At 54.6% G+C, this 26,485-nt stretch overlaps 1 protein-coding gene and 2 long non-coding RNA genes across 7 annotated transcripts in view; 2 read left to right on the forward strand and 1 right to left on the reverse strand.

Annotated features, from left to right (window-relative positions):
• The window catches only part of LOC138844627 (uncharacterized), a 79,373-nt gene extending 58,112 nt beyond the window's left edge, over positions 1-21,261 (reverse strand). Inside the window, exons 1-3 of one of the 5 annotated variants that reach the window (XR_011380749.1) lie at positions 21,094-21,261; positions 13,526-13,683; positions 2,388-2,966 (exon numbers count right to left, since the gene is read on the reverse strand). This is a non-coding gene — a long non-coding RNA (uncharacterized lncRNA). Of the gene's footprint in view, positions 1-2,387; positions 2,967-13,525; positions 13,684-17,499; positions 18,445-21,093 lie in introns of those variants that run through there. The other 4 variants (XR_011380750.1, XR_011380753.1, XR_011380751.1 and 1 more) reach the window with 4 other exon arrangements.
• Positions 4,581-14,780, forward strand: LOC138844628 (uncharacterized). The gene is made up of 2 exons (XR_011380754.1): positions 4,581-5,026; positions 14,563-14,780. It is a non-coding gene; the product is annotated as an uncharacterized lncRNA (long non-coding RNA).
• Positions 18,590-21,793, forward strand: NFKBIA (NFKB inhibitor alpha). The gene is made up of 6 exons (XM_002718142.5): positions 18,590-19,023; positions 19,609-19,717; positions 20,046-20,256; positions 20,510-20,598; positions 20,717-20,977; positions 21,257-21,793. The coding sequence occupies exons 1-6, from the start codon at positions 18,797-18,799 to the stop codon at positions 21,302-21,304; spliced, it is 945 nt and encodes a 314-aa protein (XP_002718188.1). The 5' UTR covers positions 18,590-18,796; the 3' UTR covers positions 21,305-21,793.
• Positions 21,794-26,485: the final 4,692 nt, after the last annotated feature.

Below are 26,485 nucleotides of genomic sequence, written 5' to 3' on the forward strand. Positions count from 1 at the left end.
ACCCAGGACGTAACCAGGCCTTCCCATAGGGGATATGGGCCTCCCAGGAGGCGTCCTGACCCCTGCCCAGGGCTCCCAACTCCACCTGCCTCCTGCGTGTGCCCCGACACAGCCCTGCCTCCACCGTCACCGGCTTCCTCACCTGCCGCTGCCCTTCTGTCCATCTGCATTTTCCTCTTGCAGAGGAAAGACCACGGCGTGAGCAGGGCTGTGCTCCTGCTGGAGGCGCGAGAGGAGACCGCATTCCCTCACCTTTCCCGGCTCCCAAGGGCTGCGTGCGCGCCATGGCGGTGTCCCGGCCCCTCCATCTTCAGAGCCAGCATCATCGGGCCGGCCCCTCGCGCTGCCAGCTCCCCGGCTCTCCCCTGCCTCCCTCTTCCATTATAAGGACCCTGTGGTTGCATTGGGACCACTTGGGCCTCTCTCTCCATCTCCAGGCTGTAGGATTAGCAACCTTCATCCCATCTGCCTCCTGCCTTCCCCTTTGCTGTGGAAGCAGATGCGGGTCCAGGTTCAGGGAGTTAGGACTCAGCCGCGTGGAATGGGGGTGGGGGCACGGACACGGCCTCCTAGGATCCCGCGTGTGTATCATAACCCCTTTCCTGTCGATTCTGTCCTTGCTTATTTACATGTTTATATTCTTGCCTGTTCGTGAACAACCACAGTTTAGAGAACCAGCCTGGGCCCGGCGCTGTGGCACAGAAGACAAAGCCTCCCACATGGGCTCCAGGAAACAATGCAAGATGGCACAAGTGCTTGGGCCCTGCACTTGCGTGGGAGACCCGGATGAAGCTCCTGGCTTTGGTTCAGCTCAGCTCAGCCACGCTCAGCTTCAGCTGTTATGGCTATTTGGGAAGTGAATCAGCCGATGGAAGACCTCTCCCTCTGTCTCTCCCTCTACCTCTCAATTATATATATATATGAAAAACATATATATTCATATATATGAAAAAAGAAAACAGAGCCGGGCCTAATTCAGGCCACCCCCAGTAAACAGATAGGTGGATCTCAAATTTCTCTGTAGTAGGTAGAAATAGACAACCAAATTGACTCAGCATTCCTGCACCACTTGTCCCTAGGCATTCCACAGGTGAGAGAAAACTAGACTTTTTCCGGCCACACTGTCTCAGGCATGGGTGTAGAACAAAGACACGGTGCACATGCAAAGCCTCGGAAAATCTACAGCTGCTGCGGTCTTTCTTAGGAGACACTGCCGGGCACTGCTGCGGGAAGCTAGGGGTATCTTCCTCCCACCCCCACCCCACCCCACCCCCACCCCCACCCCCACCTCCTGAGCAGGGAGCCCACCTGATACTTCTTCCACTCACCCCACTGGAAACCATGCTCATCCCCAGCTGAGGTTCGGTTGAGGCTTCTAGTTACTCTGCAGAAGTTACAAACAGCAAGTAGAACCTTCCATTAGCAGAAACTAGGCAAGGAGGGAAGCCCCCTGGGAGGAGCGAGCGGCGAGGGCCCTTTCTCTAGCCGTTCACCCAGCACTGCCCCGGGATCCCGACCCGACCCACTGAGCTCAGCCACCCTCAGCTGCAGTCCTGGGGCAGGGCAAGCCCTTCCAGCCCAGGGGTCCTTTTACATTGTCACCGTGGTTTCCTGGAGTTAGTGAATATACATTTCTCTGAATTTTCTTGGCTGCTTCTTCCAGCAAGGATAATGACTACTACTTCACCGGAGGTCGAATCCTTTTTAACCAGAGAATTAAATACGGGGCAGATTCTCTTGCCGGTGAGGGAACTTAAGCACGAACTAGAAATCGCAGCCACGACCAACGGTCCCTGCAGTTCCGCCAAGTCCCAGCAGGTGGCGGCAACACTGTACAAACCGGTGCCAGGTCGATCTCCGTTAATGGAAAGAATCCATCTCCTTTTGCCATGCAGGTTACAATATTTACTTTTAGTGTGACTTGATGGGCCCTGTCTGTAATGTAACAATATTGGAATCAAATTCTGATACCTAATCACACGGATGTAAGCTCTATTAGATTTCAATTAGCATTCCCTCTGATTTGATTAGAAGGCTTTAGCCATTCAAATGGCTAATAGGAAGACATTTAGATAATTGCAGCTGTCTGGGGTTATTACATTTACTATCATTTTCAGAGTGATTCATGAAAAGATTGGGCCATAAAACTTGTTTGTGTTGGTAGAGACAAGACAAGGAACAATGGCTTTCCAGGGGACACGAGTGAGCATTTGCTGTTGCGGTCTGGCATTTGGGTTTTTGTTTTCTTTTGCTTTGTTTTTTTTCTGCATTAGGATGGAGCTACAAGTGTAGAGTGTTTACCATCTATCTGTGTTCCAAAGACATATTCTTGATTCCCCATCTGCAATATCATTTCATTTGGCAAAAGAAAGGAGGCATTACACAAATTTTCTTTTTGAACTGAATTACATCTAATTTGAAGGTATTAGCCACACCAAGACGCGTCCCCTGCACACAGGCCTTCCTCAGCAAATGAAGCTGGGGTCTGCCTCCTCACCTAATGCGGATCCTAAGTGCAAACACGACAGGTGTCTGACTAGAGTTGCCAGCCCACTTGGCAAGGATGTTAAAGACGAGCTTTCGGCACAAAAAGACAAGCTGGACCAAATGACCTCAAAGGCCACTTCCGGCTCCAACAGGCTAAGAGTCTAGGGATTGACAGCAAGAAGTCCCGCCCTACGGAGCCCCCAGACTGAGGGGCAGAGGCCGCTAGCATCTTGAAGTAACCCACTTGTGATGCACAGGGGCCTTCAGCAAGCTCACAGAACATGCACATCATGAAATAACTACACGCGCATTTGAATTTTTTGGCACCAAACTAAACTGAGGTCTTCCCATGACCTTTCTCAGGTGCCCACATTTTCCTTGCTGGAAAGACGGACGTGTTCTAGAGAGGTCGGCCACACAAAGTCCCTTCCACGAAGCCACCATCTATTCCATCTGGGCCACCAAGCACCGACTCGAGCCTGGAAAGGAAAAAAAACTCATGAAGGAACACTTGTGTGTTTTAAAATACAGGACTTTAGGGCTGGTGCTGTGGTGCAGTAGGTTAAAGCCCCAGCCTGCAGTGCCAGCATCCCATATGGGTGCTGGTTCATGTCCTGGCTGCTCCACTTCTGATCCAGCTTCCTGCTAACGTGCCTGGGAAAGCAGTAGAAGATGGGCCAAGTGCTTGGGCCCCTGCAATCGCGTGAGAAACCCAGAAGAAGCTCCTGGCTCCTGGCTTCAGATCAGCTCAGCTCCAGCCATTGCATTCATCTGGGGAATGAACCAGTGGACGGAAGACCTCTCTCTCTCTCTCTGTCTCTACCTCTCTCTGTAACTCTTTCAAATAAATAAAATAAATCTTTAAATATGTATAAATAGGGGCTTATGCTGTGGTGCAGTGGGTTAAAGCCCCAGCCTGAAGCTCTGGCATCACATATGGGTGCTGGTTGTAGTCCCGGCTACTCCTCTTCTGATCCAGCTCTCTGCTATGGCCTGGGAAAGCAGTGGAAGATGGCCCAAGTCCTTGGGCCCCTGCACTCGCGTGGGAGACCCGGAAGAAGCTCCTGGCTCCTGGCTTCAGATCAGCACAGCTACAGCCATTGTGGTCATCTGGGGAGTGGACTAGCAGATGGAAGACCTCTCTCTCTCTACCTCTACCTCCTTCTGTAACTCTGACTTTCAAATAAGTAAAAATAAATCTTTTTAAAATATATATATAATTTAAAAATCCAAAATTTTATTATTTCTAATCAAAGAGAACTTTCTACTTGGCCAATGTGACTTCAAAGTTATCTGCTGCTGGAAAATACTCCTCGCACACCCCTGTGGAAATGCTGACCTCGCACCCTCACACGAGCCCTGACCATCCCCCAGAGACCTGGGACATCTCCACCTCGGAAGCTGACGTCATCGCGTCCAGGCCGAGCCTCCGAAGTTCCGTGTGTTCACAAGGCCTAGCGCCGGGCTCCCATTCAGCACCACCAAGCACCTGCCTGTGCTGCCATCCGGGGCTATTCCAGGCCATTTGCGTTCTTTATAGAAGAACAGAAGAGGACACAAAATGTGGGGGCAACAGGGTGGTGGGTAAGAGGCCTGCTGGGTGGACTGGTGCTGTGGTGCAGTGGGTAGAGCCGCTGTCTGTGCCACCGGTGTCCCACTGGGTACTGGTTCAGGTCCTGGCTGCTGCACTTCTGATCCGGCTCCCTCTGATGGCCTGGGAAAGCAGCAAAGAACAGCGTGGGTGCCTTGGACCCCTGCATCCACGTGGGAGACCTGGAAGAAGTTCCTGGCTTCTGGCTTCAGATTAGCCCAGCTCCAGGCATAGCAGCCATTTGGAGAGTGAACCAGTGGATGAAAGATCTCTCTCTCTCTCTCTCTCTTTGCCTTTCACATAAAATAAATAGAAAAAATAAAATGCGAAGCTTTCTTAGACCAAGGATCCATCTAGCCTAGTAGTCTCTGTGGTGACTACTATACCTTTAAGATTTCTAGTTTGCACAGAAATTCAGGAACCTTCCAGAAACTCAGACATCTTCCTCTGTCCTTTAATGCATCCGTGAGTCTTTTTTCCCATTACAGGTGGTTGAGCACAGGCCAGCACATCAGGCTGACTGTAATAAGAACTGAAGGGCTGAGCCACAGCTCACACAACCCATAGGGTGGGGTCAGTTTCCCAGCAGTGTGGACAATGCGATTGGTCATGCACAAAAAATGTGGCAGCCACTGCCAGGGCAACTCTCCTGGAATTTAGGGAAGAGGCTGAGAATGGGAGGCCACGTGGGGAGGGGGCGGGCGGAGGGCAAAAAGGTGGTGACAGAAGCAGATTGATTTCTTTCCCCGGCTGTCGTCACAGACCAGCCTGGCCTCAGTGGGGAAAGCCAGCAGCTGAGCAAACCCAGGGGCCCTGTGTCCAGGGAACTTCTTTCTGCCCCCCATCCCCTCCCCCACCCCGTCAGCGTCCGGGGATCCACGCTTCAGCAGCTCCAGGTACCGCTGCAGACTGGGACCTGATGCTCCTTCAACAAGCAAGGATCGCATGGTAAGGCGGGAGACCGGGCCAGGGGGCGGGTGTGGTGGAGGAGGGTGCGGTGGTATTTTACAAGGGGACACAGCGTCATCAGGAGCAGTTCCTACAATCCCAGGCTGGTTTTCTGTTCCCTCTGACTTCATTTCCCGCTACTCTAGCCTTGACTCATCGGCTTCACCCACACGGACTCCCTGCTGTTCCCCAGGGTGCTCCCACCTCAGGGCCTTTGCACTGGCCGAACGCTGCTGGGACCACCTGCCTCCCGCCCTTCGGTGGGGCTCTGCTGGGCCACCTTCTCCCAACACGCCAAGGGCACGCGTGTCCTGCAAGGCTGTAGCTTTAACCGGACTGCTTTTTCCCTCCCAGGCACTCTCACATGTTGTGTATTTCTCCTGTTCTCTTGTGAACTTTCCCCTCCTGCCCGAGGTGCACTGTCAGAGGGCAGCTTTTAATTTACTCCCAATGCCCGGGGCAGCCTGAGGGCTCCACGCAGAGTTCTGGTCACTCTTTGCACTTTTCACAAGGACACGTGGATCGGCATGGAGCAAATGTTCCTTCTAAGCGAATGACGGTGATGGGGAGGGTCTCTGGGTGAGGAAGCAGCCCGCGGCCCAGCTGCCGTCCGCGGTGCTCAGGAGCTCCAAGTGTCGGAGGTAAAGAGGCTCACAGAGCGGTCGCTCTCAAAATGTGCGCTGGGCCAGAGCAAAGGGGGACGGGAGCTTGGAAGAAATGCAGGCTCGAGCTGCACCCCGGGCTTACTGAGCAAACACCAGCCATCTGGGGGTTAACGAAGCCTCCAGGTGACTCTAATACAAGCTGAATTTGAGCAATGGACTAAACACATTTGATGGAAAATGAAATAAAAATTAATTTTGGGGGGATGGTGCTGTGGGGAAGTGGGTTAAGCCACTGCCTGCAATGTCAGCATCCCGTATAGGCGCTGGTTCCAGTCCCAGCTGCTCCACTTTCAATCCAGCTCCTTGTTAATGGCCTGGGAAAGCAGCAGGGGATGGCCCAAGCGCTTGGGGTCCCTGCACCCACATGGAAGACCCAGAAGAAACTCCTGGCTTCCATGTGACACTGCCCCAGCCAGATGAACCAGCGGATGGAAGATCTCTGTCTCTCCCTCTCTCTCTCTCTGTAACTCTGCCTTTCAAACAGAACACGGGGTGCTGGCGCCACGGCTCACTAGGCTAATCCTCTGCCTGCAGTACCAGCACCCCGGGTTCTAATCCCAGTTGGGGTGCCGGATTCTGTCCCAGTTGCTCCTCTTCCAGTCCAGCTCTCTGCTGTGGCCCGGGAAGGCAGTGGCGGATGGCCCAAGTCCTTGGGCCCTGCACCCCATGGGAAACCAGGAGCCAACACCTGGCTCCTGGCTTTGGATCGGCGCATCGTGCCGGCCGTAGCAGCCATTTGGGGAGTGAACCAACGGAAGGAAGACCTTTCTCTCTGTCTGTCTGTCTCTCTCTCTCTCACTGTCTAAATCTGCCTGTCAAAAAAGAAAAGAAAAGAAAAAGAAGCCGTTTGGGACGCCTGCACCCCACACTGGAGCACTGCTGTCCACAGGAGGTTCCAGCTTCCTGTTAAGGCTCGCCCTAGGGCTTCCCTGGCTGAGTGCCTGCCACCCACATGGGAGACCCAGCCTGCCATCCCGTGCTCCCTGCCTCAGCTCCCAGCTGGGCTCTGAGGGCATCTGGGGAGCCAGTGAGCAAATGGAAGTACACTGGTGTGCTCCCCCTCCCTCCCCCTGCCTCCCAAGGAAATTAACAGAAATTAACTCATTCACTTTAAAAAATCATGCAAATTTTTCTTTTTCTTTTTTCCTCTCAATCCTCTCAAGATATTATTTATTTGAAAGGCAGAGCTACAGAGCTGGGGGGTGGGGGGGATCTTCCTTTGCAGCTCACTTCCCAAATTGCCTCAATGGTCAGAGCTGGGCCAGGCCAAAGCCAGGAGCCAGGAGCGTCTTCCAGGTCTTCCATGTGGTGCAGGGCCCAAGCACTAGATGTCTTCCGTGGCATTCCCAGGCGCATTAGCAGAGAGCTGCATCAGAACTGGAGGAGCTGGGACTCCAACCGGTGCCCAAATGGGATGTGGCCCACTGCCTGACAATGCAGACCCTTCTCGTAGCTCTTCTGAACTGTTCAAGTTATTGCTGTCCACCATGGTCACCCTACCCTGCAACAGAGCGTGGAAGTCCCTCCTGCTGTCCACCTGCACCCTGCCCCGGCCAACCGCTTTTCTAGGCTGAAACAGAGTAACCCGGATGTGGTTACTCTGAAAGGGTTGTGGCTGTGCAGCAGCCCTCCTTGCCTTCTGTTTCCGGTCATTTCCTGTAACAGAACCTCAGCGACCTACCAAGGACTGCTGGCCAAGTTCTGATTCTGAGGAATCCGTCAGTCGCCACCGGCTTAGCCCCTCCCCCAAGCCACACCGGTGCCAGCCCTGGCCTTGTCCCTGCCTCCCTCCCGGGCTTCCTCCCCAGGACCCAGCCTCTCCCTGAGCGCTTGTGCCTGGCCGGCACATGGGGGCCCAGGTTCCCTCCTACTGCCCAGCCATTGCTTGTGTCCCACGCCAACCGTCGGGGAGTTGGGGAGTGCGCTGGAACGCGGACTTTTACTTCCGGTCTCCGGTGCCCCTTAGCGGAGGCAAGAGCACCCCCTTCACTTCCTCCCTGTTAACCCACTCCCTTTCTCTATCTGCAGTTATCTCACGGGGTCCGGCCCCGCCTCTGCCTTTGGGGGTGAGTAGGGTGTTAGGATCTCCATTTGACAAAGGAAGCAGACATTGCATTGTGGAAGAGAGGCTGTTAGGAGGACTGACCTCCTAGAACCCAGCCTATGCCGTGCTAGAGGGATGGGGACTGAGCACTATCAGGAGCCGGAAGAGATGTTAAATGGGGCTTCAAGCACCCTCCTCCTCTTCTTCCTCCTCCACTGTAGGCGAGTAAGTCCTGGGGTGGAAGCCGGAGTCAGGAGAAAGGCACCTCCTCAGAACCCCCGGAGAGCAAGCAGGCATTTGCCGCAGGGGGTTAGATGCCGCTCAGGACACCACATCCCATCCTGGGGGCCCAGGCTCAAGTCCTGCCTCTGCTTCTTACCCAGCTTCCTGCTGCTGCGCACCCTGGGACACAGTCTTGAGTCCCTGCCACCCTGGTGGGAGATCCGCATGGAATGCTGGGCTCTGGCTTCAGCCTGGCCCAGCCCTAGCTATTTTCCAAGCATTTGGGGTGTGAACCAGCAGATGGATCTCTCTCTCTCTCTCTCTCCCTTTGAAATAAATAAATACATCTTGACTGGGGAGGGGAAGCCTGCAGTTGAGACACAGGAGATGTGCTTAGTCCAGCTCCCCAGGACAGGAGACTAAATAGAGGTAGAGAGCTCTACTCCATTTATTTGTATTTGTATTTATTCATTTGAGAGGCAAAGAGAGATGAGAGAGTGCACACACTCCTATCCACTAGTTCAATCCCCAAATATCCATATCAGCTGGAGCTGGGCCAGGCGGAAGCCAAGAACTCCATCCGGGTCTCTCATGTAGGGAGCAGAAACCCAATTACTTAAGCCATCAGTGCTGACTCCCAGAGTGTGCATTAGCAAAAAGTCGGAATCTGGAGACGGAGGTGGGATCAAACCCAAGCACTGTGATGGGAAATGCAGGCACCTTAACTGCAGCTTAACCGCCAGGTCAAACTCTGACTCCAAAGCTCTAGTTCGGAGGAATGGATGAGCATTTGCTGCAAGCGTCCCGTGTCAGAATTCTCTGAGGATGCAGAATGGTGGGAAGAAAGCAGAGTGGGAATCCGTCTGGTTGCTTAAGAGATTGTCTGGGGATGGGTGCTTGGCTCAGCATTAAGATGCTTCTTGGGATGCCCACATCCCATGCTGGAGTGACTGGATTCACGTTCCAGCTCTGCTTCCCATTCCAGCTTCCGGGAGGCAGCAGGTGATAGCTCCACCCACACGGAGGAGCTGAATGTAGTTCCAAGCTCCCAGCTTCAGCCTGTCACAACCCAGCTATTGCAGGCATTTGGGGGGTAAACCAGCAGATGGAAGATTTCTGGCGTGCTCTCTCCCTCCCTGTCTAGTTTAAAGAGAGAGGGGCCAGCACTGTGGTACAGTGGGATAAGCCATTGCCTGCAATACCAGCATTCCATATGGGCACTGGTTCGAATCCTGGCTGTTCCACTTCTGATCCAGCTCCCTGCTAACGTGTGCAGGAAAGCAGTGGAAGATGGCCCAAATGCTCAGGCCCCTGCCCCCATGTGAGATACCCAGAAACAGCTCCAGGCTCCTGAATTTGGCCTGACTTAGCCCTGGCCGTTGCAGCCATTTGGGAAGTAAACCAGCAGATGGGAGATCAGTCTCTCTCTCTCTCTCTCTCTCTCTCTCTCTCTCCCTTTCTCTCGCTCCGCCTCTGCCTTTAAGGCAAAAAAAAGTTTAAAGAGAGAGAAAGAGACTGAGTAGCAGGGCCAGGCATAGCCAGACCTCCTATCAATGGAATGCAAGGTGGAAGTTCCATGGGCACAACGGGCTGCTGCCCTTCTCACTGGCTCTTTGACTGCTTTCAGAGGCAGTAGTAATCCAACAAGAAATGTAGCTCAAGAATATCTTGATCTGATTTAACAAGGTGTATATAAATGAACGAAGACCCCATCACTGTAGGAAGAGTGATACATGCTATGTCGTCTATGCAGCTTGGGCAACATTTAGAACAATGTGGTTCTCACGTAAGCTTCCCTGGAGAGGAAATCCTGGGAGGGGTTTGGAGAGTCAGGGGTAGGCTATAAACCCCGGCTGTGACCAGCAAGAGCGTCAATCAGACGCTGCTACACACACACACACACACACACACACCCCAAGCACACATGCTCTCCAAGCGGGAGTGCCAGAAGCCGTTCCGTGTCTTGGATGTCAGGGCAGCACTGCCAACTTTCCTTCAAGTCTTTTCATCCTCTCCTTCAGGTCTAGCAAACCATCAGCGAGCCCTGGGTGACTCAAGGTGACAGTGGGACCGAGAATTAACATAGAGGCAGAGGGGAGGGTGGCAGTGTGTGGCGTGTGAGCCCAAAGCCAAAAATATATTGGGGGGGTTCCTGGGACAGCCTCCTTCGTAGCCACAGACACCACAAGACGGACACTCAGGAGGGAAACCTGTTGCGAACCCTGACCACAAGACAGGGCAAAAGCCCCTACCTCTGTCACTGCTGCCCCATGGGAAAAGCTCAAGGTAACCATGACCTTGCTGCTCTCAAAATGTCACAGCCCCCACACTCACACTCCTTCCCCCACCCCCAGACCTCTGATCAGAGGCATTCCCTCTGGGCCAACTCACTGTACTTCCTGCTCTCTCACGTGGAGCACAAATGACTGCCTGTGGCTGCATTTTGTCCAAAGAGCTGGTTAAGATCTGAGCACTGGGGGCTGGCACTGTGGCATAGTGGGCTAAGCCTCTGCCTGCAGTGCCGGCATCCCATATGGGCGCCGGTTCGTGTTCCGGCTGCTCCACTTCCGATCTAGCTCTCTGCTATGGCCTGGGAAAGCAGTAGAAGATGGCCCAAGTGCTTGGGCCGCTGCACCCAAATAGGAGAACTTGAAGAACCTCCAGGCTCCTGGCTTCAGATCGGCCCAGCTCCACCTGTTTGGGCCATTTGAGGAGTAAACCAGTGGGTGGAAGACTCTCCCGCTCTCTCTCTGCCTGTGTCTCTGCAACTCTGCCTTTCAAATAAATAAATAAGTCTTTTAAAAATATATACAAGCACTGGAGTTGACCTTCATCTCCAGACAGACAGAATCCATCTGTCATGCACTTAGCACTTATTTTGTACCAGGCACTGTGCTGGCATAGAGAGGTAACAGAAGTCAACAGGGTGCCTTCCCCAAGGAGGTTCACACCTCCCTTATGATGTACCCCATGTGTGTCAATTTTTAAAAGTTAAATATATACGTAATTTATATCACTGAAACATTTTCTTAATTTTTTTTTTTTTTTTTTTTTTTTTTTTTTTTTTGACAGGCAGAGTGGACAGTGAGAGAGAGAGACAGAGAGAAAGGTCTTCCTTTGCCACTGGTTCACCCTCCAATGGCCGCCGCTGCAGCCGGCGCACCGCGCTGATCCTGGCAGGAGCCAGGAGCCAGGTGCTTTTCCTGGTCTCCCATGGGGTGCAGGGCCCAAGCACCTGGGCCATCCTCCACTGCACTCCCTGGCCATAGCAGAGAGCTGGCCTGGAAGAGGGGCAACCGGGACAGAATCCGGCGCCCCAACCGGGACTAGAACCCGGTGTGCCGGCGCCGCAAGGTGGAGGATTAGCCTATTGAGCCACGGCGCCGGCTCATTTTCTTAATTTTTAAAAATATTTATTTATTTAATTGAGAGCTTCCACGCACTGGTTCACTCCCCAGATGGCACTGGGTCTGAATGCGGGTTCCAACAGTTCTGAGCTAGGGCCTGCTGAGTGAGTAACTTAAACTTTCCGAACCTCAGTTTCCCCTTAAATGGAGATAATGATACTTGGCTACCAGAGGGGCTGTGAGGACTGAGACACGCATCTAGTGGGGTTCAGAGATGGTGTAAGTAACAAGCCAGGAGGCCACTCCTGTGCAGCGGGACGAACGGAGCTGGTCAGCCTCGGGGTGCGGGAGCAGGGACACGCGCAGAGAAAGTCAAGTGTTTCCCTAGGTACCCTAGCCTGACCTCCGCCTTCCCCGAAGGCGCCTCTCGGGCACCGGCGCCTCTGCACGTGGCCAGCAGGTGTCGCCGCAGGCGCTCCCCTCCGCTCCGCGCCTCCATCTGCGGTCTGAATTTGCAGCCTGCCGTTTGTGAAGGAAGAGTCTTGGGGGACTCCCCCCACCCCGACCCTCCCATGGCGCAAAAACCCCTGTTCTGCACCGGGCCTGTCTCTCTCTGCTGCGCCTCCCCGTCCGTGCTGCTTAGAAGTCCTGCTTGGCGCTTCCACGATTCCAGGCAACCCGCGGGGGGACCGGAGCCCTCGGGAGCGACAGAGCCAGCGCGCACGCGTGCCTCCCTCCGTACCGCGCCGTCGCGTTCACGCGGGTTACTGACCACGACCCATCCGGGCTGTCAAGGCCACCCGGGTTCCCCTAGCCTCCTGTCCATCACTGAGTGTAAGGACACCCCCGTGCTCCATCCCTCATCCTCCCACCTGGCCCTCATCTTCAAATCTTCGCATTTAACCATTTGGTGGTACATTCAGCAGCCTCACTTACTGAAAGTAACTGTTCTTGATTTTAAAAAATTCCCCACCTTTAACCTATAAAGAGCATTAGGAAGTGATGAGCATTCCTGAGGCGGGCTGACGATGTCCCCAGAGGCACAGGTCAGTCATGGGACAGGACCGCGACAGCCAAGGGCCAGGAACCCAGGAAACAGGTCCCAGCACAGTCTCTCCTTTGCTTCCTGCTCACAGCTTCTGTCTGCGACTCTTCTCCCTCTGTCTCCTGTCTCCAAATCACCTAAGGATAACTATCAGAAACAAGACTGATGGCTGACTCCGTCCACCTGGTCCCTAGACCGCAGGGAAGCGTTTTCCTTCCAGTTTCTCGTGGCAGATTTAGCGCGGCCCCTCCCCAAGGTGTGGTGCCTGAGCCCCGGGGCCTCGCATCCCTGACTTCTCACGTCCTGCCCCATGCCAGGCTCTCCTGTGGAGCTCACCTGACGGCAGCCTGGCTGCGGTGAGAACAGATTCACACCCATTACACCTGGGCGGAGGAGCCGGGACTCAAACCAGGCACTCCAGCGTGGGATGTGGGCGTCCCGTGTGCCGGCTACACCTGCAACGCCCTGGCACGTAGGGAAAGCTACGTGCTGTGGGCAGCCCCCACCCCGATCGGCTTCGTCGGAGCCCTGCACACCCTGCACTGTGCGCTCACAGCACACTGTGAGAGGGGAGAGCCTGGGGTTTGGCCCGAGGGTGACAGGTGCAGGCCTCCTCCCTCCCTCGCAGGAGGTCACCCGGCAGGCAGAGGATACCCCCACAAAGCAGGCACATTGTGGACGCTGACTCAATATTCTGATTTTTACCAAATCAAGTGGTCCACCTGAGACACATCACAACTCTGCTAGGTTTGTTACAGACACTTTACAGTGTGGCATCTAGAGTGTGCTTTGGGGGAAAAGTCTCTTTTCAGGGCTTAGAGCATCTCATTCCAACGCAGCCTGCCTCACACCCGGCCCGACACTGCCCCCAGCCTCCACCATGACAAGGACCCAGAGCACCCCCGATGGGGCACCCTCAGCTAGAAAGGAGGGCGTGGGTTCCAGGCCTGAGGGCTCCATTTGCCACCAGAGGCAGAAATGCACTTTGTTTGGTTTTCATAATGTTCTGAAATTTGAAAATGTTTACATTAAAATCCACTTTCTGATTTTTTTTTTTAACAAAAGAAGTACTAACCTCGAATTACTGAACAGCAACAAGTCTGAGTCGGGGGCAGGGCCACTGCGTGGTCTGAGCTGTGGGAGGCCCTGTACCTCCCACAGGGCCGTATCACTCACCTGAGACACCTGCCAGGCTCCGGGCACAAGTGTGTGAATCTGCGCTCCATTGCATCTTTGCTTCCCCAGTAAATTGCCTAACTTGCAGCGATGAAGCACGTGAGGGCGGCGACGGTCCGTGGCTTTTCCTGCACTACAGTGAAGGTCCTGGCACTGTTCTGCAGGAAGAGATGCAGAGAGAGCTCGGGGGCTGCAGGGTCTGAGGGGCTACAGATGGCTGCGGACCGAGCCTGAGACTGGAGGCACAGTGCAAGTTCAGATTCGACAGCAGGCTGTCCATCACGCATGCGCCCACTGGGCTTGCCGGTCAGGGGCTCTGTCACAGTTCCTCTGTCTTCCAGCCTGGCCAGCTGCCGGTATCCAGATGCAGGAATTCAGCAACAGGTGGCCTGGTTCAGGAGTTCAATGTGCTGGGACCAAAAACCGCTGAGGCACGGCCCATTCTGCCTGTGATGCTAAGCAAAGCTGAGGATGTGGGACCGCCTGGCTGAACTCACACTGGGTGTCTCTCAGCCAGGAAGCGCCCATGACATGCCCGGTGACACACTCAGTCCTGACGATGCTCCTTTCCCTGTAGGAGCTCCTGCAAACATCCTGTCGTTCCTATGGCTACATCCCTGATTAAGCACAAAGAAATTCTATGGTGTAACTTATTATTCTGCATTCAAAAAATAAATAAATAAATAAAGACAGGGACCGGCGCTTCTGACGTAGCAGGTAAAGCTGCTACCTGCAGTGCCAGCATGCCATATGGGTGCTGGTTTGAGTCCTGACTGCTCCACTTCCTATCCAGTTCCCTGCTATTGTACCTGCCAAAGCAGTGGAAGATACCCAAGTACTTAGGCCCCTGCACCCACGTCGGAGACCCGGAAGAAGTTCCAGGCTCCTGGCTTCGGCCTAGCCCACCCCTGGGTGTTGCAGCCATTTGGGGAGTGAACCAGTAGATGGAAGACCTCTCTCTAACTCTGCCTTTCAAATAAATAAACCATCTCATATGGGAGCTGGTTCTGGTCCTGACTGCTCCTCTTCCGATCCAGCTCTCTGATATGGCCTGGGAAAACAGTGGAAGATGGCACAAGTCCTTGGGCTCCTGCACCCACGTGGGATATCCAGAAGAAGCTCCTGGCTTCAGATTGGCTCAGCTCTAGCCATTGTGGCCATTTGGGGAGTGAACCAGTGGATGGAATAACTTTCTCTCTGTCTCCCTCTCGCTGTAACTCTACCTCTCAAATAAATAAATAAAATCTTAAAAAAATTTTCCCCACCTCTCTGGTGTATACATGATTAAAAAAAAAAAAAAGATTTATCTGAAAGGCAGAGTTACACAGAGGCAGAGAAAGATCTTCCATCCCCTGGTTCACTCCCCAAATGGACACAACAGCCAGAGCTGGGCCAATCCCAAGCCAGGAGCCAGGAACTTCTTCTGGGTCTCCCACACCAGTACAGAGACGTGGGGCCATCTTCTACAGCTTTCCCAGGCCACAGCAGATAGCTGGATCAGAAGTAGAGCAGCCAAGTCTCAAACTGTCACCCATATGGGATGCAAGCACTGCAGACAGTGGCTTTACCTGCTAAGCCACAGCACCGGCCTCAATAAACAAATTTTCTTTAAAAAAAGAAAATAGGCCGGCGCCGCAGCTCAATAGGCTAATCCTCCGCCTTGCGGCGCGGGCACACCGGGTTCTAGTCCCGGTCAGGGCGCCAGATTCTGTCCCGGTTGCCCCTCTTCCAGGCTTCGGATCAGCGTGATGCGCACCGGCCGCAGCGGCCATTGGAGGGTGAACCAATGGCAAAGGAAGACCTTTCTCTCTGTCTCTCTCTCTCACTGTCCACTCTGCCTGTCAAAAAAAAAAAAAAAAAAAGAGAGAGAGACCTCTCTCTCTCCCTCTCTCTCTCTCTCTCTCCCTCCCTCTCTCTCTCTCTCTGCCTCTCCTCTCCTCTCTCTGTGCAGCTCTGACTTTCAAATAAATAAATAAAAAATCTTTAAAAAAATAAAAAAGAGGCCGGCGCCGCGGCTCACTAGGCTAATCCTCCGCCTAGCGGCGCCGGCACACCAGGTTCTAGTCCCGGTCGGGGCGCCGGATTCTGTCCCGGTTGCCCCTCTTCCAGGCCAGCTCTCTGCTGTGGCCAGGGAGTGCAGTGGAGGATGGCCCAGGTGCTTGGGCCCTGCACCCCATGGGAGACCAGGAAAAGCACCTGGCTCCTGGCTCCTGCCATCAGATCAGCGCGGTGCGCCGGCCCCAGCGCGCCGGCCGCGGCGGCCATTGGAGGGTGAACCAGCGGCAAAGGAAGACCTTTCTCTCACTGTCCACTCTGCCTGTCAAAAATAAATAAATAAATAAATAAATATAAATAAAAAAAGAAAAAAGAAAAGAAAGACAAATAACATTACAAAGTAATCACCTAAAGTTATCAAACCATTTTTAAAGTGGTGATGGGGCCTCTGTCTTTGGCACCAGCATCCCATATGGGTACTTGTTTGAGTGCCAGCTGCTCCTCTTCCAATCTAGCTCTCTGCTATGGCCTGGGAAGGCAGAAGATGGCCCAAGCCCTTGGGCCCCTGTGCCCACATGGGAGACCTGGAAGAAGCTCCTGGCTTCTAACAGGCCCAGCTCCTGCCATTGCAGGTATTTGGGGAATGGACCAGTGGATGGAAGACCTTTCTCTCTATTTCTCCCTCTCTCTGTAACTCTTCCTCTCAAAAAAAATAAATCTCTTAAAAAAATAAAGTGGTTAAATTTAGCTAAAACATTATCCAATCAGAGGGTGAGAAATCTTTCTAAACCGAAAGACCCTTTCATTGTCTACTTCTGCCCAAAACGCTCATGGTTCTGGTCTCCAAGTACATTATGTCTCACCCAGGTTGTAATGTGCATTGACTTACACTGGTGAGGGAAACCTGTTGGTTCACATTATTCAAAACTATCTCCCAGGGTTGCAGGAAAACAGAAGGCACCTCCCTGGGAATCCCCACAGTATGGCCCAACCTCCCAGATGTTTCAACCCTGTGACCAATCAAGAAACACCACTAGGTGTCACACTAAACAATCAGGACCAAACAGCAGCAGTCCCCAAGGCTGTCAGGAACAGAAAACTTCAAGGGAGGCACAAAGAAAAATATTCCTGAAACACTCAGTACTGACTTTGTGCTTCTAAATAATGACTTTGACACCTGCAGCCCCAAACTTCTTCGGAAGTGACCTTTCTAAGTAGGGCCTTTAGAGTTAGACATTTCTGCACATTTTTTAGAGAGAGGACTGTTTGCCTTTTTTATCTAAAGCTGGAGTGGGAACTACTTTGAGTATATTCCAGATTATAGTGTATTCGGTCTCATTTTCACAGTGTGTTTCCAAAAATGTTGCTACTGCAATACTTTGGCTGAACCACTAATATACTGGGATAAGAAGGAGATAAACAGGGTCTATTTCTATGCATTTGAGCTTCTTTTTAGGAAAGTAAGACTTATACCTGCCTTACAAGATTCTTCCTGAGAACATCATGATGCACAAAATGCCAGAGTTCTTCCAAAGATGTACATGCCGTGGGATGTCTAAGGGCCTCAAAAAACAGAGCTAGAATTGCTTTCCTGGACAAGTGATACAGTTTCTAAGCTGGAAAAGAACTTAAATAGCCTTCAATCCAATCCCATTAGTATATAAAACAAGTACACTACAAAAAATATTTACTGACTTGTGCAGCCAGTGCGCAGTGACTTTGACCCTGGAACCGAGGCCTCCTGCCTGCATCACTGTGCGACCTTGCCTTGATAAACCCGTGTGTGCGGTTCCTAAGCCTGCAGACACTGCAGTCTCTACTGGGAAGTTCTCACTCTAACATGTGACCATTACTACTGAGGGGTTTATTTCTTGATTTTACTTTTTTGCCCTCATATTTTGTCCTAGTGACCCTATCCCCTATGTTCCATATGGGGGGAACAGGTGGAGATCCGAGGAGAGGCAAGGGTTGCTTTGTACCTGATCAGTAAGGCGAAGGTGATTGCCACAACCTCCAGAAACCTCTGCAGAGGCCCCTGGAGCTCATGCTCAAAGCCGATCAAAGCCGATTTGATTACCTGCACCAATTCCAGAAGTAGTTGAATTCAGCCCAGTCTGCCGCTTCGGGGGCCGGAGCATAACCTCTCTAAAGCCAGGGGATTCTCTCAAGAGTGGCACTGCAGGAATGGCTCCAGCTACTGCCCTCTCCCAGAGCACACGGGGGAGCCGCCTGGAACCTCCCGCGGGGGGCCTGGCAGTTACTCTTGGCCATCTTTCAGGCCCAATCCTGGGTAAGACACTAACTGCCACCCATTGGTCAGGCTCCTCCCAATGCTGAAAAATTGCTCAGCTGGGCACTCAGAAATAGGCTCAGGATCCATTTCCTGCAGCACAGACCATGAACTTCGTTACTGCAAGGTTACCTGCAACCCCTCCCACCAAGACGAACTCCTTGCTTAACAAAAAGCAAACCCTTGAGGCCCCACTGAGCGCTGACCCCTCGCAGGGCGAGATCTGTCCCTCCCCCAGCCGACAGGCCTGTTAGTCCCCAGGACGGGACTTGGTTTAAAACCCAGCTTCTCCCCGAGGGGGTCGGGACGCCAGGAGCGCTTGCACCCTACAGGGCCGGGAATCTGCGGGAACCCAGGGGCCGCCCGCGAACTGCACCCAACTCTGGGGAAGACAAACCCCCACGGCCAGCCACCGTTTCCACTCTTGCGCTTCCGCAAGATCCGAGAAAACGGAAAGGACCGGCTGGGCGGCAAACCCCAAAGAGGAACGGCCCGGCAGGTCTGTGTCCTCGGGATCCCTGCAGCAGACGACCCCGAGTGCAATCGGCCGTGGGAAACCCCAGGGAGAGAGGAGGGCCCTGCAGGGTCGGCCTGGCCGCGCGCGGTCCGCAGGGAAGCACCGGGGCGGCGGCGGCCGCCGGGCCCGGAGGACTTTCCAGCCACTCAGCGCGCAGCGAGAAGTTCCCTGGACATGACCCCGGTGGGTCATCCCAGGGAGTTTCTCCGATGAACCCCGGCTCGGAGTTTAGGCTGCCTTTTTTTTTCCCCTAGCAGAGGACCAAGCCAGTTCTCTTTTCTGGTCTGACTGGCTTGGAAATTCCCCGCGCCTGACCCCGCCCCCAGAGAAATTCCCCGCCAGCGTTTATAGGGCGGCGCGGCGGCGCTGCCGAGCCCACAACAGTCGCAGCGCGCCGCCCGCCAGGAGCCGGCGACAGGACGAGGACGCCAGCGCGCAGCCCGCGGCCGAGCACCTGGGGAGCAGCGCCATGTTTCAGCCGGCCGAGCACGCTCAGGACTGGGCCATGGAGGGGCCCCGGGACGCGCTGAAGAAGGAGCGCCTGCTGGACGACCGCCACGACAGCGGCCTGGACTCCATGAAGGACGAGGAGTACGAGCAGATGGTGAAGGAGCTGCGCGAGATCCGCCTGGAGCCGCAGGAGGCGCCGCGCGCCGCCGAGCCCTGGAGGCAGCAGCTCACGGAGGACGGAGACTCGTAAGTGTCGGGGGGCTGAGGGCCGCGGGCCGGGCGGGGGGCGGCCGGGCCTGCAGCGCGGGCCCCGGGGCTGCAGCACAGCCGGGCTGGAGGGGGGGGATGGCCGTGCAGCGCCGCCGAGTCTGCCGCAAAGCTGCGGGGCGGCCGCGCGCGGGCCGGGGCTCCTCTGGGGGCTCCTCGGGCCGGCGGGGAAGGGCGTGGACGGCCCCGTCCCCGCACACCCCGAACCCCGCAGCCCGGCGCTCGCGGCGGGGGGCGGCGCGGCGGCAGGGACGCCGAGTCCCGGGTTGCATAAGGCGGGCGGGCGGGCGGGCGCCGCGCGGCCGGCGGGGGAAGTACAGGGCGTTCCGGGCCGCCGGGAGGGCGGGGCGGCCTGGCCGGCGCCGCCGCGGGGGGGGCGGGGCCCGGAAAGTCCCTGGGCGCCTGCCAGGAACACTCAGCTCATAATAACCCCGCGGAAAACACCGCGGCCCCGGCTCCAGAAACCCCGGCCTTGCGCAATCCCCCGCAGGCCGCGCCTCCCCGGGGCCCCACGCAGTGCGCTCACCGCCCCTTGCGGGGGGTTTTCCCCTCTCTGGCCTGCAGGTTCCTCCACTTGGCCATCATCCATGAAGAGAAGGCATTGACCATGGAAGTGATTCGCCAGGTGAAGGGAGACCTGGCCTTCCTCAACTTCCAGAACAACCTGCAGCAGGTGCGCCTGTCGTCCCCAGCCCTGTGCCCTCTGTGACCTCGGGATGCAGTCGATGTGGCACAGTCCTCCCCACCCCTAGCTCTCTGAAAGAACAGCCACAGGTCCTTACCTGCCCTGGCCTTTCACATTCCAATAAGCCGGTCTCCTGCAGAGTTAAAAGCCCACGGATTGGGTGAGGTCTTTGCGACCCACCCGGGGCCCTGGTCTTTGGCCCCCTGTCCCTGTCTGGGAGGAGCAGCACCCACCCCCGGGAGATGTCTGCGGCTCAGGGGCACTCGGAGGACGACTTTGCGCCGAGGCTTATCTGTGCTCGCTCTCCCACTCGTAGACGCCGCTCCACTTGGCTGTCATCACTAGCCAGCCAGAAATTGCTGAGGCACTGCTGGAAGCTGGCTGTGATCCTGAGCTGCGGGACTTTCGAGGAAACACTCCGCTGCACCTTGCCTGCGAGCAGGGCTGCCTGGCCAGCGTGGGCGTCCTCAAGCAGACCTGCACGGCCCAGCACCTGCACTCCATTCTGCAGGCCATCAACTACAACGGTACGCTGTGCTGTCCCAGGCGGGCGGCGCGGGGGAGGCGGGCTGGCCTAAGGCGTGCAGGGCAGAGCTTAAACTCCCAGCTTGTGAAAGCAGGAGGAAATGAGTATCAAGCGCCTGTCTCAGGCTGCTGGAATGTTCATTCAGAACCCAGATTCGGGCTCCTTAGAATTCAGGGGCCACATGTGCTTGTCCCATGAGTGACTAGGGGGACGGTGAAACAGGTGGTGATGCTCTCTTCCTTCTGTCCGTCTAGGCCACACGTGTCTGCACCTGGCTTCCATCCACGGCTACCTGGGCATTGTGGAGCTGTTGGTGTCCTGGGGTGCTGATGTCAACGCCCAGGTGAGTGCCTCACGAGCCAGGTGGAGTGCTGCTCTTTGCCAGCAACATGTCAGCCACACTGGCTGCACGCAGGAATGCCAGACGCCTCCTAAGCATCTCACACTCCTCTTGGCTCTAGGAACCCTGCAATGGGCGCACGGCCCTCCACCTCGCCGTGGACCTGCAGAATCCGGACCTGGTGTCGCTCTTGTTGAAGTGCGGGGCCGATGTCAACCGGGTCACCTACCAGGGCTACTCCCCGTACCAACTCACATGGGGCCGCCCCAGCACCCGGATCCAGCAGCAGCTGGGCCAGCTGACCTTGGAGAACCTCCAGAGGTTGCCCGAGAGTGAGGACGAGGAGAGCTGTGACACGGAGTCGGACGGCACGGAGGACGAGGTGAGCCCCATCCCCTACCCTGCCAGGCCCCTTCCCTTGAGCAGCCCTGGGATATTGGATAGAGCTCTCCGACTGTATAGAACCCCCCCCCCCCAATAAAAATAAAAGTAGCTTACCCTTCTTTAAGCAGCAAATCCTTCAAGGGAAATGCACTCAGCCTGTCAAGTTCATTGCACGGCGGGTGGGGGGATCGGAGCTGCAGTCGCAGCCAGGGCCCTGGCCTGCGGCCTGCAGCCCCGGGCTGGGCCTTGGAGGTTTACTCTCCTCTTCTTCTTCCAGCTGCCCTATGATGACTGCGTGTTCGGAGGCCAGCGCCTGACCTTGTGAGCACCAGGCGCCTGGAAAGCACGTGGACTTGTATATTTGTACAAAAAGAGAGTTTTATTTTTCTAAAAAAAAAAAAAGGAAAAAGGAAAAAAAATGCCAGGGGTGTCTTCCCGGCCCGAAGCGCTCAACTGTGGTGGATTGGCCCGCGTTCGGCTGTTTTTGTGAACTGTGCCTCGGGGAGAAGAAAGATTAGAATCCAGAGGAAAAACACCGCTTACACTTCGTTCTGGTGGGGGCTTTGGGGACGATTATCCAAAATCTCGTGAAAGGACCACGTTTTATTTATTTTGCTCCTGGTAGATCACCTGGACCTGGTGGCCAATCCTGGGGGGATCCTGTGACCCCGAACAACCCCGTGTGTGGTCAGGCCTCTCGGTGCTGTGGGGTCCGGGGTCGCCCTCCTGTACATAGTGTACATAGTGTATTTTGTCAGTAATTATTTTGGTACTTCTGAGATGTATATTTATTAAAGAGATTTTTACAGAGTTACCCGGATTGTTTTCCTTGGGCTGCTGCCGGGGCTCCTATTCTGAGAGGCATTCGATTTTCAGAGCGAGGTGCAGGTGGAATTGTGGGGTGCACTTGCTGCAGCTGGCACTGGGGCTCTGTCCCCCAGCAGCTGCTCGCGCCACACCCCCAGCTTCCCCTCTGCAGGCTCTGGGCGGGAGGCAGGGAGGCAGGAGGCGGGAGTAGGTGTGAGAGGAAACGCCAGTCTCACGCTTGGAGTGACAGAAGCCTCTCGGCCTGTGGCTGGAAGATACTCCCTTGTCTCTCATCCCTTTCGTCTGAGCTGTTCCAGAAGCCCAGCCTCCCCGTGAGGCCGTCATTTGCGCCGGGAGGGATGTGCTCACCTCCTGTTTGAGGAAGCAGGCAGTGGGGACAGACTGGCATTTGGTAGCAGGTGCTCACCTGGTGCTCACCTGTGGGCCTTGGCTTCCTCGTTTACTCGGACTGTCGGGAGGGTTGCACAAAACCATCCCTGTGAAACGCCGAACAGGGTGCCAGGCACGTCGTGCTGAAGAGAAACACAAGCTATCACACAGCTGCCTGGATTGCACAGTGGGTGAAACAAGTCCAGAGAAGCTGTCCTGGCCAAGGTCACCTCGCTAGAGAGGAAGGTAGTTTACTTAATACACTGCTTGTTTGCAGGTGGTTAAACATCTTCTAAAAGTGATCTGCCTATTTGGTTACTGGCTGTGGTATAAACAAAATCGAGGCTTGAGGATTCTGTAAGTCTGTGGAATTAGTAGCTTGTACAAGTTGGGTTTAGATGCTCTGTAGCGGATGCCTTCAACCAACAACGCACCTCGTGTCAGTAGAAAGAACAGTGAGGTGTCTGGCATTCTGCAGAGGCAAAGTGGTGCATACAACTGTGTCCACTGCTTACACCTAAACTACACTGCCATTCTTTCACAGTACCCCTCTCCCGATCCACAGATGGTCACCTCCCTTAGACCAAAAGGAGCCAATACATAGAAAAAGCATTACAGCCATGTGGTCAGTGCCAGCCCTGTCCTGGAGCCAGCACTGTGGGCCCCTCTACCACAGGCTCTTCCCGGGAATCCCTTGTCCATCCTGGAGCACCTGAACACTAGGTTTTTGGTGATGGCACACGTGCATGTCCATTAGGCCCAGCTCACAGCTGGTAAGTGGGGGAGGCCAGCTGGGGGTAGGAGAGAGACTCACACCTCCACACTCAACAAGGGTTGGACACTTGGCTCCCTACTTTGGGATGATTTCCTTAGTGATTCCTGCTTGGCCAGAAATGACTTCTCCCATAATGCCATTGAGTTTGTGCCTGTATCCCGTACACCTTTGCTCCAAGCTCTGGGCTAGGCGGGCGGCAAAACAGGACACAGCCGCGTGGCCTGCGTCTCCTCAGCCCCCTTAGAGGTCAGCTCCCATGTCGGCATCACTGTCCATGGTCAGGGCAGCAGCGGCCACCTCTGACCCACTTGGGCCTAGCTCCTTCCCCTCCCACGGCCTCCCCCGGCAGCACAAATCCCAAGGAAGCTGAGTCTGGTTCAGTTCCGAAGGCCACCCCAGTTCCCAGTTCTTCAGTGCCTCTCTTCCTCCACTCCTCTCTTTTCCTTTTCTTTTAAACCCACTTTCTTCCCATCATGGCAATCAGGGGCCTGGAGCTCCCTAACAAAATGCTAGAATGGAAGCCTCGTAACCAGTAGACAGCCTTCTTCAAGTCTCTAAGCAGGAACGCCGGCTTTCACGGAGGAGGGTTCGGCAGGAGAGCCTGGTCTTAGACGTCTTGGTTTTTCTCCAAGAAGCTCCAAGTCCTGCCAGGATGGGAAGAAGGAAGGGAGCCCTGTGAAGGAGGCAAGTGACACCAGGACACAGGAAGTCACGTCGGCCACTTCCTGGCTCTGTTCCTTGAGTCCTGCCTGCCCATCCGGCAGGAGGGATTTCCTTCCTGGGTCACACGGAATAAGCTCTTCCAGATGGAAGGGTATCTCTTTCTTTAATATTTATTTATTATTTAAAACATTTACAGAGAGAGAGAGAGAGAGAGAGAGAGAGAGAGGGAGGGAGGAAGGGGGAGAGAGAAAGAGAGAGAGAGGTCTTCCATCCACTGGTTTACTCCCCAGTTGGCCACCATGGCCGGAGCTGCGCCAATCTGAAGCCAGGAGCCAGGAGCCGCTTCTGGGTCTCCCACGAGGGTGCAGGAGCCCAAGGACTTGGGCCATCTTCTACTGCTTTCCCAGGCCATAGCAGAGAGCTGGATCGGAAGTGGAGCAGCCAGGACTCGAACTGGCGCCCGTATAAGATGCCAGCCTTGCAGGTGATAGCTTTACCCTTATACCACAGCGCTGGCCCCATGAAAGGGTTTTGCTTGGACACACTAGTCTAAGCAATTTCAAGATCCTCCCCGGAGCCCTGGAAATGTTGAAGGCTGGGTGCTTCCGAGATTCGCACTGAAACTGCTGCTGCTGCTGGAAGTGATTAAGCCGTGACAGTTAGAAGTGAGTCAGAGACGCCTTCTGCTTTCATCCCCTTGCCGCTTCTCGCGAACATGCCCGAGGTGTAGCTGAAGTTTCATTTGGCAAGAAAGGTCAGAGATTGCAACTCCCGCCAGAACCATGCCCAAGAGGCATTCCCCACCAGGGGGACCTGCGCAGGGACATCCTAGGCTGTTTCCCCATTTTGAGGAAGCTTCACAGACAGTGCAGCTGGGTGTTATTCACGTTCCTAGCGCAGTGGACTCAGTCCCATCCGCTTGCTTGCATTAGAAAGAGCCATTATCCTCCAAGCCGAGGGATGAGCAAGTCTTGGCCTCTGCCTCCAAGGCTCCTTGCTTAGGTGGAGAAGACGACAGCTCAGAGCACACTGGCAGCACTGGGCTCAGGCACCAAATGCAGAATGGAGCGGGGAGGGGCCCCGGGGACTGCCAGGACTGTCTAGTGCCTTATCCCATGCTCCAAGCGACCTTTTGACATATGGCAGGAAATCAAGCTGCATTCAGAACAAAACTAATTTCCGGGCAGGGATTAAAGCTGCCGTCCACAGCGGCCTGCACTGTACATCTGTGCATCTGTGTGTGACCCTAGATTCCAGAGCTGAGCCTGACAGATGTCAGTCCCCAGTCTCTGAATTCAGGACGAATGATGCGCACACAGGAGCCTGGAGCTTCTCCAATGCACCACTGTGCTCTTGAAACACCGAGGGATCTTGTTGAAAGGCAGGCTCCAACTCAATAAGATTCTGTGTTGTTAAAACATTTGTATTTATTTATTCGAGAGTCCGTCTGCTGTTTTGCTTTCCACATGCCCACAACAGCCAGGAATAGACAGAATGAAGCTGGGAGCAAGGAGCTCAATCCAGGACTTCCACGTGAGTGCCAGGGACCCAACCACTTGAGCCCTCACCACTGCCTCCCAGATGCACAAGAGTAGGAAGCTGGAATCAAAGAGGGAAACCCGGGAGCAAACCCAGACCCTCAAACGCCTGCCCAGGATCGCGCGTTTCTAAAACAAGGTGCTGTTGGTCTGGGATCACATCTTCAAGAACCAGGCCTTGGCCGGTGCTGTGGCTCATTTGGCTAATCCTCCGCCTGTGACACCAGCACCCCAAGTTCTAGTCCCGGTTGGGGTGCTGGTTCTGTCCCTGTTGCTCCTCTTCCAGTCTAGCTCTCTGCTGTGGCCCGGGAAGGCAGTGGAGGATGGCCCAAGTGCTTGGGCCTGCACCCGCATGGGAGACCGGAAGGAAGTACCTGGCTCCTGGCTTCAGATCGGCGCAGCACCGGCCGTGGCAGCCATTAGGGAAGTGAACCAACTGAAGGAAGACCTTTCTCTCTGTCTCTCTCTCTCTCACTGTCTATAGCTCTCTTGCTGTCTCTCTCTCTGCCTAGCCAAAAAAAAAAAAAGAACTAGGTCTTACACAGTGAGTGCTGCCTGCCACCCCCTGGAGACCCCTGCACACAGGACCAAGTGCTTCTGCTGCGGCTTGGAAGGCTGATCCAGCACCAGGAACTCAAGTCTTTTGAAAAGTAGAGCAGGATCTTGAGCACCTAAAACAGGGGCCAAGGCCAACAAACCAGGTAGGTGTGATGACGGAGGCTGCGGACACAAAACGAGGCCGGAGGCACAATCATCGGGGCTCCCAGAGAAGAACGGCAGCCAGGGAAGAACCCCATTTGGAAGGGAGGTTTGCCCATGAAGAAGCTGGAAAGCTGGTTAGAGGATGAGTTTATCTGTACCTCACTAAGGCGTTGCCATGGGTGCAGGGCCTGCCCCGAGCAGGCTTGGGAGTGGAAAGAATGAAGAGGCAGCTGCTCCCCTTCCCACAACAAAGCTCCCACTGTCCTTTCTGGAATAAGAGAAGCCTTAAGAAGCAGTTGACTCAATTGCAGCAAGGAAAACCTGGGGAATAAGTTCCCCTACAATGTGGCAGTCAGTTCATCAATTTTTTGAGTTTACCGAATGTAGTCCATATGGAAAACATTCAACTAATTAAAGGCAAGTTTTTTTTTTAATTAAGATTTCCATGGTTTAATTTTGTACAGTGTTTTATGCACCATGTTATTTAACTAATCTATGATCTCTGTAACACTATGAGGTACCTAAAAACATTGTGGAAATTGGGATTACACAATAAATTTATTTTGGTGCAACAAAGTAGAAATCCATGCATATAAGTAGTCTTCAAAAAATTAACAAAAACACATATTTT

The sequence above is a fragment of the Oryctolagus cuniculus genome, chromosome 12 (genome assembly GCF_964237555.1).
Source record: "Oryctolagus cuniculus chromosome 12, mOryCun1.1, whole genome shotgun sequence".
Lineage (NCBI taxonomy): Eukaryota > Metazoa > Chordata > Mammalia > Lagomorpha > Leporidae > Oryctolagus > Oryctolagus cuniculus.